This window comes from Heteronotia binoei, chromosome 1 (genome assembly GCF_032191835.1).
Source record: "Heteronotia binoei isolate CCM8104 ecotype False Entrance Well chromosome 1, APGP_CSIRO_Hbin_v1, whole genome shotgun sequence".
NCBI lineage: Eukaryota > Metazoa > Chordata > Lepidosauria > Squamata > Gekkonidae > Heteronotia > Heteronotia binoei.
In genome coordinates this window covers 175,418,700-175,429,825 of record NC_083223.1, presented here as the reverse complement: position 1 = coordinate 175,429,825, position 11,126 = coordinate 175,418,700, and the positions used below count along the sequence as shown (strand labels likewise).

Sequence of the window (11,126 nt, the reverse complement as noted above, 5' to 3'; positions counted from 1 at the left end):
GACTCTAAATCCTGTGAAACAATTTTACAGCCAATCATGTGAGACTTTGGACTGGAAGGACACTACAGACGAGTTTCACTCCCACCTGCGGCACAACTACGCGCACTTAAATCGCCCTCTCAGTGGCTCAAAAAAGCTAAAGGTAGTCCTCTGTGCAAGCATCAGTCGTTTCCGACTCTGGGGTGACGTTGCTTTCACGGCAGATTTTTTACGGGGTGGTTTGCCATTGCTTTCCCCAGTCAGTGCTCAACTGACTATAAATTCCACTGTCCCGTTTACAACTCCTCTGTTTGTTTTTTTTTTAAGCAAGCGCATGCCTGGCTCGTGCTCCTTTTCAGCCCCACCTCTTCCCGGCCACGTGACTCACGGTCCGCCTCCGCCATCTTGTTGGTTTGGCGGTCTCTCCTTCGCCGAGCCTCCTACTGGTGTTTGCGTCGCGCGCGCATGCGTACATACAGCTGTGTTGGGGCGGTCGGTGCTGGGGAGGGATTGAATGCGGCCTCCGGCGCTACGGTAGCCATGTACCGCTCTAGCAGCGGCCGTTCGAGCCTGTCGTCCTCTAGCCGGTCCAAAGAAAGCAGCAGCTCGGGCTCTCGCAGTTCCCGCTCCGGCACCTCCACGTCAGGCTCGACTCGAGGCCGCAGCCCGCGCCGCTCGCGCTCGCCCTCTCCCCGGGGCCGCCGCCACCGCTCGCCCTCCAGCAGCCGCTCGTCTCGCCGCTCGCCGTCTCCGCGCCGCAGTCGGGTGCGCTCTCCGTCCGGGGGCAGCCGGAGCCGCCGCGGATCCGAGCAGCGGGACGGCAGCTTGAGCCGGGTAACGACCTCCGAAGACTCGGCCTTAGTTTCCCTTTCTTTCCTCCGCCTGGCGGTCTGCGAAACGACCGCCTTCTTTCTGGAACGGAGTTTCCGCTGCCCGTTCAGAAGACATCTCCCCCAGCCACTACATGTGTCTGCTGGTTTTGGGAGCCCAAAGCTTCTGGCGGTGTAAACACAGCCTTGGCACTGTAACGCCCCACTCCTACGCTGCTCACCCTTTTGGCCAGTGGTCAGGGAGGCAAGAGAATGCAAACGCCATGGTTACGTGACCTGCGTTTGTGGAGGTGATCCTTCAAAGAGATGCACTTGGTCTAGAGGTGGTACAGCCTGAAGAACAGCATGGAATATTCAACCGTATATGTAGTATGAACGTCAGGAAATCGTATGAACCGGAAACCTTATACTAGCTCTTAGCCGTCGGTAGGAAGATATCTGTCACTGTTGTAATAGCTTTCGTGGCTAGGAATGAGGTCACCTGTATGGAAAGATTTACAGATACTTAAATATTGATACCCCAAACAAATGTTAACGGTACCTGCAAGGCGACAGTGGCCTATCAGCTGAAAACAGTTGAAAATAGAGCCACAAATAAAGTACTTCAGCTGCTCAGCCCCTGAGGCAGGGATGCCTGTGTCCATGAAACTTGTAGCATTCAATCTGGGTTGAAGGTACACATTTGTTTAGCTGTGTACCTGTGGCAGTTAATATGTTATAAACTGCTAGAACTTTGGTTAGGTGGCACTGGTTGTGCCTGTCCAATGTTTTCCACTGTTGCTACCTGCACTCTGAAATTGTAGCTGATGTTTAACTGTTTACAAGGACCTCAGTATTTGGAAGCAGGAAACCAAATTTTTCATTTGTGGGTTTTTTTTTTTGTTCTAAAGCAGTAAAACCCACTCCATGGCTGCAAAACAAATGAACAAAAAACACGCATAATATTTGAGACTAAAGGTTTTTAGCACCTTTCCTCATATATTTATGCATAATTTTTGCAGTTTCTTAAAGCATTGGCACTTATGCACCTACTTGCTACTGTGATTGCAAGATCCAAATTTATATTTTAGAAGATGCAGTTTGCAGAAATGTGTCTATTATACAGATGCACGGCATTTGGAACACAGGAAGCCACTCTCAAGTAAATTGATGTTGGTACACAGTTGTGAATTTCTCTTTAAATCTTAAAAAATTCAGAACTCAGTAGTTTCTGAATCCCACTTAGGCCATCAGTGTTCTTGAGTGTTCAGTTCTGGGATTTCCAATTCTTATTGAATTAAAATAATAAGATAATAAAATAAAGTTTATTTGACCAGAAATTCTGCATCATGGTGCTTTTTCAGTTAGAAGTTCTTTGAAGCAATACCATCATTCTTTGCCAGGTCCAGAATAATAAGAACAAAGTTTCAATCTGGTCCAATATCCTGTTTCCCCCAGTGGCCAGACAAAATGCCAACTGGATGCCCAGAAGTTGGCCAGAAAAGCAATAGGAGTTCCCTGCTGTTATGCCCCAGCAATGGATTTTTAATAGCATGTTGCCCCTGTTTGCATGTTCCTCTGATCCCATGTTCAGCTTTTCTTTATTTCACTGGTTAGAGTATTGGACTAGCATCTAGGAGATCCAGGTTCAGATACCCACTCCACTGGAAGCTTGCTGAGTGCCCTTGTGCCATTCACTCTCTCTCAGCCTAACATGCCTTGTGAGGCTAAAATGTAGGAGGGGAAAATGATGATGTAAGCAGCTTTGGGTCACCACTGGGTATCAAAGCAGTATATAAATATATAAATGTTTAACAGTGGCTTGTAATTTTGATAGATCTGTCTCTTATGTATTTTCTAATGTCTTCTTACAGCCATCACTGACAATCATACATCTTGTGATGATGAATTCCACAATGATGCACTTCTTGAAATATGTTTTTGATCTCTCCTGCCCCTGCTACCAGTTTCATTCTGCATTCTTAGTTATCAGCATGACTTAATAATAAACCTTCTCTCTTAGTTGTGTCTCTTTGGAAATCAGGATTTTTGTTCCAAAGGGCAAAATTTTAAACTTATATTTGTGTTGGCTGCATTCAGACATGATGGGGGCATGCGTATAGCTTCTAGTGCTATCATACTCACTTTCCTTCTCCCCTTGTGCACTTAATAGCCCAAGGAAGTTGTTTGAGAACACTGAATCAAACTAGTTCTTTGGAATATGTGCATTCAGGCACCTGAGAAAGCTGGAGTTTTTCTCTCAGAGGTTAGGATTCTAAACTCTGTTTTAATCTTAGTTTGTGCTGAACAAACAGACCCAGTTGTGCACTAGAGTCTGCATTTGGCCTTCATAGTGAATTGAATGGAAAGCATTCTAAACCAGGAAATCATTTGCACTCCACTTGTAAAGGGAGAGGTGTGTGAATAAGCACAAAAGTAATCTGCATCCTATGTATGCTAGTGGTAGTGGCAAACCTGACTTCTTCACTGCTTGCCCATGACTCCAGATCCATTTATGAAGAAGTTAAATAACACCAGTCTTTACACAGATCCTTGGAAAAAAGCACTGCATGCTTCCTTTCTGAGAGGTTTCTATATCTTGTTTTCTTATTTTTTAACCCATTACTATGCTTATTCTGGACAAGCAGAATTGGGGGGATTTTATTCTTTTAACTAGTACCCCTACGGTTATACTGCTTGTGTATGTCCATTCTAGAAGTGTTCAGTACAGATCATGAATGCCAGATAAGTATTTTATATTTCAATGAAATCTGTAGAGCAAGCCTGTAGTACTGTTGGGTCACTTTGAGTTAGATTTATCATATACATATACAACAAATGTAATTTATTTGACAGTTATGCAGAGACTCTGAATATTCCTGAAAGAATATTTTGTAAGATGGAATTACTTTTTTTCTTGTTACAGAGACGCTCTCCAGGCCGGCAATCTCGTTCTCCAGGTCAACACTCTCCAAGTCGACACTCTGAATCATCAGTAGAACAGAGTTTGCGGATCACCGTTGGCAATGACCACTATGGCATTGACACCCCAGAGCAAAGGAGACTGTCTGATAGACTAGGCTCACCAGTTGATAGCCTAAGTGATGTGGAAAGGTAGGGTTCTCTAGCAGTCTGTCATTCAGAATTACTTCTTGGTCCTCATCTAGTGGTGGTAGTAGAAACTGCTGTTAAGATTGCAGCCAACTTATGGCAACCCCATAGAGTTTTCAAGGCAAGAGATGTTGAGAGGTGGTTTGCCATTGCTTGCTTCTGCACAGCAACCCTGGACTTCCTCAGTGGTCTCCCATCCAAGTATTAACCAAGGCTGACCCTGTTTAGCTTCTGAGATAGAAAACTGGTTTAGCCTGGGCCATCCAGGTTATATAAATAACCATAGGTTTTGCTATTGGAATGGAAATGTTAGAGGACTGGACTTTATTGGACTTGGGCTACATTTCTGGAATATAGACTCCAGATTTTTAACTGTCTTTCATTTCAGGTTCAAACTGATATCCCCAGATAGATATCAAGTATATATTTTATTTTAAGAAACTAAAATTCTAGGTTGAAAAGGATGATAATACAAGTACAGTACTAAAAAAGGTGGAAGGCTTTTTTACTGTAGAGAGAGATTAGATCAAAGGTGTCAAACTCGTTTGTTACAATGGCTGGATCTGACATAAATGTCTGTTTGTATCTAACTTAGTAGATGATAATAATAATAATTTTTAATTTATATCCCGCCCTCCCCGCCGAAGCAGGCGCAATATAATATATTCTTATATTAAAAGACATCTGTTCAGTCTTTATTATTGCTGGTTTTGCTTCAGTTGGAATATTATCTCTGAAGTGCCCTATCTGTGGCACGTTTTGCACAACTGTCCATTTTGAACTAACTTTTGATTTATAACAAGCTTAATTTAACCTATATCTTAGAAGTAAACCCAGAAAATACTTTGCAAAACAGGATTAAAATCCAAAGTGCAAAGCAAACTTCAAATAACCCAGAAGGTAGCAGATTTTAATAAGCTCCAAAGGCTCCCTTTTGTAGCCAATGAGGTCTTATTAGAATCTGAACTACATTTAAAAAATAATTCATTGGGTTGGAGTAATAAATTTGAATAATAAATGTAAAAGTTATGTTGCGCTTCTCAGTACCAGACTGGGTAAGTCATGCAGAAGTGTGTGTTCAAAAGATATATTGCCAGCAGAATTCTCTGGATGTTTCAATCAGTTGTGAAGAGTAGTTTCTTTTTTCGAGCTTGTCTGCATAATCAGTTTTCATATAAACAGCTAATACAAAATGTTTTATTTTTATTTTTGGATCAGAGAAAATATAGTTTAGAGTCAGCTAACTTGGTGTTATGTGTAAGCCCTTGTACAAGGTTGACAAGTGGCAAAAATAAACTATCTGAGATTCCAGGGAGTGTGGCTAAGCATTTCACTGAGAAGGCACTGTTAGAAACCAACCTAGACATCTTGTCTGTCTTTTGTGTCCTCAATGAATCACAGGAGAAGGAACTATTCATGTATGACTGTTATGTGCATAATTACAATATACGTCTGGAAGTTGCTCTTGCTCCTTACTGGGGTATGCAAAGTGGGAAATAAGATGACAGTAAGCAGAGTATTCCTTGAGCTAGTACCAGTGATAGGACAGCTGTTGAAGATATTGTTGAAAAATACATTTGACCAATGGTATGAATATATGCACATTTAAGAATCCCTTGTGTACAAATGCTAGTGTGAGTTGGATGAAAAATTCAGTTATGCATTCCGTAGCTGAATCCATTTTTAATTTTTTTGATATTGTAGTTTTGTGTGTGAGAGTGAGTGTGCATCTGGAAGTCATGGTGACCTCTAGTGACTGACCTTTATGGGGAGTGGGGCTTGAAGGATATTCAGAGAGATGGCTGAATAAAGCCTTGGTTTTCCAAGGAGGTCTCCCATCCAAGTACTTGCTAGAGTCGGACTTCTTAGCTTCTGAGCTTTGATGTGATCAGGCTTTCCTGGGCTGTCCAGGTCATGGCCCTTTTAAAATTTTTAACTACAGTACCGCTGTGTTGAATTCTCCCTCTCATTTTATCTTCAGTGGATGCTGATCTCTAAAGTAAGTAGTGAGAGTGGATGTGAAACCGATACCACTCATTTTGAAAGAATATTCTCAGTGCTTGTTTGAAACAAGGATAGGAAACATCTTTTTTCAAATTTCCTGTTGACCAAAGTTTACCAGCTCTTTAGTGCTTAGATGTATACACAGTTACAGTAAATCAATTTAAGATTTAAATTTAATTTTAGATAATTCAGACATCGTGTTTTTGTGATCTCTTTTTATGGGTGCTTGTTTACAGATCTGCTTAGATGGAAGCCAATTTCTGTTTGTTGGAATGTAAATGTGCATGAAAAACTTACATTTAAGAGAAAGCTGAGTAATATGAACTTGGTAGCATTACTGTATGCTTTCTCCTTGAATTCCCCAGTGGTTCACTTTCACAACAAGGACTGTGGTTACCTGCATTCAGTACAGCTTCAGCTTCTTATCTCACTACATTTCTCAGTTCTCACTTATACTCAGAAATCAAACTTTGTTGGTCTTAAAGGTGCTACCAGACTCAAACTTAGTGCTCACATCTGTTGTTAACTCCTTTATTACCTGAATGCCAATTTGCTGCTTTTGTATGTCTTACCTAATGTGTTATTCTAGTCTTAGATATATTTAATGCTCAAATTACATATACATCTTGACTCTGATTAGCTCTTCCTGGCAACTAACCCCCACATCTATATATAATAACGGTATATGAAGAAATCTGTTTCAGTGAATCCGAAGAGGTGTGCATTTACACATGCTAAGTCACTTATACCCAGAATTGAACTTTATTTGTCCTTAAGGTGCCACTGGACTCAAACTTAATTCTTACATCTGTTTGTTAACTCTTGTATTTGTATTCTAATCTACTGGCATTTACAGATCTTACCAACTGCCTTAATTCAGCTCCACTTAACTGTCTTTTGCTGATACTTTCATTTTTTTTTGCTTGGAACTGCAAAATGAGAAGTTAGAATATGTTCAAAGGAGACAGGAAACACTGCAACAATACTAGGTTAAATTTAAGGGCAGAGTAGATATACCTCTACAGGCTTGTTTTAAAAGTTGTTGCTTTGAGGCTAATTACAATACTGTTGTAAAAGGATTGTAATATACAAAATTTCTAATTGATAACCTGATCTTGAGATGCCTTTTCAGCTGTAGCAGTACAAAGTGTGGTACAAGCTGCTATAGGTAGTTGAACCAAAGACCTTTGTTAATACAGTGGAGATATCCATGCAGTTGAATGCCACTTACTATTACCTTCTTTCCCTCACAGCATCTTATGACTGAAAAAAAGATGCAAGTGCCAAATTTTGAGATTCCCAGTGGCTGTGTAGGCTCCTCTTGAAAAATAGTTATGTTCAGCCTTTTTGCATCATCTACAGGCCTCTTTCCAAATGCTGCCCTCAAAGCTGTTTTTGGTAATCAGGGGACCCTCAGGAACAAACTGGAGCTCAATTATCCATTATCCACAAAAATCACAAGAGTGTGCGATACTGATCTTTTAAGCACATTATAAAAGTAATTGGAAGAAGTTTGAATCAAAATAAGACTGGGGGTGCATTTATAATGCCAATATGTAGGTGCAGTGTGATAATGTAAAAATTACATTTTCACAATTATATGATCCTATCCTTATAAAAAGCTTTTCTAGTTTCAAATGGTTAATACTACTTAGTAAAAATTTGATATTGTGGTGCAATTTTAGAATTTTGGATGATGGAACTCTACTGACTATTAAGTGCTTCTGCAGGCCAGCGTGCCCTTCATGCTACAAGAATCTACTCTTGGATTTGGCAGCTCAGCCTTGTTCACAAAAGTGTCTTGTGCTCACAAATGTTTTTGAGGATGGGAGGGTGGATTATTGCTTAGTATGCTTTAATCAAATAGAATATCCTTCTGCATGTAATCTGATCAAATTCAGTATCTTACATTTTGATAAATGGAGTACTGGTTGCAGAGCTTGAGGGGTATGTTCCCTGTGTTATCTGGGTCTGTCAATTCCAAATACTTTATCTGCCTGTTTGAAGTTCCTAGCGGTCTCCAAATATTGAATATTATTCTCTAAGGCAAGATTAAATGTCTTACGGTTGGGGGAACTAGCAGGCAGGTTCTCAGGAATCCCTTTCTCTGAGCAGCTTTGTGATTGTAAATCTGGGGATTTAGATAACCTCTGGCACTTCTTGTAAAAATATACTTTGGGCTGTGTAAATGGATTACAATTTATATCCAAAAATGGGCTTTTGCTGCAAAACAATAGGTTGTAGCCAAATTACTATCAGACACTGATCCAAATCTTATTCTTGCAGTTGTAAAATTTCTGTATATGCATTTAATGGTATTACCTTTTAATGTGATACTTTGTATTCTGATTATTTGCACTGTATATATTTATGTATTTTGTTGGTTTGCTTATAACCTATTGGTTTACAAGCATTAGTAAATGACATTGATTATTTAGTATGGAAGATCTCCAGAACTAGGCATGCTGGGTTTAAAGCAAGAATTGTAACTGCGTTTAGTCAGCAGGTTGTTCTATGGTAGCCTTAGCTCCACGTTTCTGACTTTGTTTTAACCTGTCTCTCTCATCAGGGATGACCTGGCTGAAGGTCCAATATTTAGCAGAGGCCTTTCACATCCTCAGAGCCTAGAGCAATACTCCTCTCATGAGGACAGTCCTCCTAGTCCTTACAGTATGAGACACGACGAGGACTATCGCAGTAGGGAAGTTTTTCTTCACCAGTCAGAGTATAGCATGAACTATGACCATCTACAGGATATATCGAGAGAACCCGATAGGGATGGTGAATTACTTAGGAAGTCCTTATATCAATCAGAGGAGAGAGGAAGAGAGTCAAAGCGCCTTCGATATGACAGAGAGGACAGACTGCTTGCTGTGAATGTGGAGCATCAAAGTTTCTTGCCGGGAACACGAAATTACCGTAAAAGAAGTCTCAGTAGAAGCCCAAGCCCAGTATATGAAGACTTCAGGGAGCTTGAAAGTGCTAGGAGAAAAAGAGAAGAGGAGGAGCTGAGCAGAAATTCCAGTCAAGATCTTCCTGGCAGTGGCTATGTGATCCCTGGCTTGACTAACCCTGTGCAGTCCTCTGAACCTCGTTACCTTTATAGACCTGATGAAGCACCAGCAATGCCAAAAAAATCAATCCTAAAGAAACGAGTGGATGATTCCTCTGTGCAGGTTTGACCCACCTTCTCTCCCCTTCATGTTAAACTGTCAGTCACATTTTGCTGTTTCTTATATAATCTTTAGTAGTAGTAATCAATTACTCTGCTTTTTTGTACTTTATGATGGAACAAGTACCTTCAAACTACTATTTCATCCAGACTTCCCTTTGTTGTGTAACTGGCTTAGTGTGAGTCTTTGTCTAATTAGCATGTTGGTTCACACTTGGAGTTTACTTGGGAGCAAAAAGAATCTAATTTTTCCTGATGGACCCATGTGTAGTTCAGCTTATGCAACATGCTGCTTCAAGCATGCTAATTCTCGCATGTTAAGGTGTTAGGAAAGCATAGCACATTACTGAATATGAATGGTAGACTTTTGTGTTTTTAAAGTTGATAAAAAGTAGGAGATACTTTCTGTAGGATGACCAGTGTTTATGTTGGAGTTGGATCTCTGGATTTAATGTGTGGTTCAAATAAAAATGAAAACTTTGGCTTGCTGGTATATGAATGAGGCTGGGGAGGGGGCAGTCCTCTAGCTCATGTGCTTTTCCTTCCTTCTGTATGTGGTTTGATAGCTAGACTTACTTTCATGTAAGTCAAACCATTGTTTCTCATTATATTCAAATCTCAGACTGTTGTTCTTGCTCATCCCTATAAACCAGAGCTGCTTCCACACTTAAAATTTTCCCTAGGTAGAACATGGCATGCCCCCACCTTTGGGGGAGCTTCCACAAGAGGTGCTCTTTCTGTGTGCTCTTGGGATTTCCCCCCTAAGCTGGAACAAGGAAAGACATGTAAATGCAATCCCTATGCACCACTATCCTGCTCACTGCTGCTTCCACAGTGGGGAACCTTTTTCCATCCATGTGTGGAAACAGCTCACATTTCCAAACTGTAGTTTAATTCCAATTTATAGAGGAAACTGCAAGCCATAGCAAGCTTGCAGTTCAGATGTATTGGCTGTCATAAAACACTCTCTCAGTCTCTTTCTTCCCTTGCTGTGTGCTGGCTGAAAGTGAATAAGAGGGTTGGGTTTCTAGCTTCTCCAAGCTAAGCGTAGGAACCTAACCCTTTGGTACTCTGCCACCAATCAGAATCCACTCCCCCCCCCCTTCCTTTCCCCTAGTGCTCTGGTCTGCTAGAATTTTGTTACATCAGTGAGATGTAAAGCCAGCTAGTTCATACCAAAAGATCTTTAAGTTGAAGGGATCTTTAAAGATAAATCCTACCAGGTGAAGCACAGATAAATGAGGAATAATCAGAAGATATATTGCAGACCAGTAGATAGTAACGACAAGTGAATGACTAGCTAAATTTAACTTGAAGAGTGAGATCTCATAATTCTTCTCCTAGGAATGGCTGCAGGAATAGACTTCAGTATTTGAATGAAGATTGAATTCCTTGATGCATTGTGTCAGATGAGGCTGACAATTTTATCCCTTTTTCTTCAGTCTGGGAGTGCCTTTTTGGAACCAGTAATACTTTGAAATCGATTTCCCACTAGCCTTATGCCGCTCTCATGCTCCTCTTCTCTGTGGGGCTTCCGTCGGATTTCACACTATCTGCCCCGGGGCTGCAACTAGCTTTGCCTTTTTCACGCAGCAAGCAGAAACTGGTTTTTAGAGGATCTTGTTTGCTGTGCAAAAAACGTGAAGTGAGTTGCAGCCCTGGGGCAGATAGTGTGAAATCCAACAGAAGTCCCGCAGAGAAGAGGAGAGTGAGAGCAGCATAAGGCTAGTGGGAAATCGGTCTGAGGGACAGGCTAAAGGCTTTACCCTAAGCCTGCTTTGGTCACTCACCCCCGATATTTGGATAATTGATTTTAGTGCTCCAAGATGGGAAATTACAATCAATCCATCTTGGCTCCTTGAACAATGTTATCAAATAGAGAGATCTCAGCCCCAGACTTCCTTCAGTTTCTAGTTTATCTGTTAGTGTATGCTTCTCTCTATTTTTCCCGGGCATAACTTAAAGCTTTTTATTGCCCAGCTCATACATGTTTTTCGCAAGTGTATTTCCTTGTCTCATTAGAATGATAAATTGTCTCACCTTATGGAGCA

The 11,126-nt window shown here is 41.0% G+C and overlaps 1 protein-coding gene across 1 annotated transcript in view; it reads left to right on the top strand.

Moving 5' to 3' along the window:
• Positions 1-432: 432 nt before the first annotated feature.
• ZNF318 (zinc finger protein 318) overlaps positions 433-11,126 on the top strand; it is a 29,405-nt gene continuing 18,711 nt past the window's right edge. Inside the window, exons 1-3 of the mRNA XM_060244384.1 lie at positions 433-813; positions 3,715-3,902; positions 8,473-9,079. Of these exons, the coding sequence (XP_060100367.1) occupies positions 445-813; positions 3,715-3,902; positions 8,473-9,079 (1,164 nt within the window). The 5' untranslated portion in view covers positions 433-444. The remainder of the gene's footprint in view (positions 814-3,714; positions 3,903-8,472; positions 9,080-11,126) is intronic.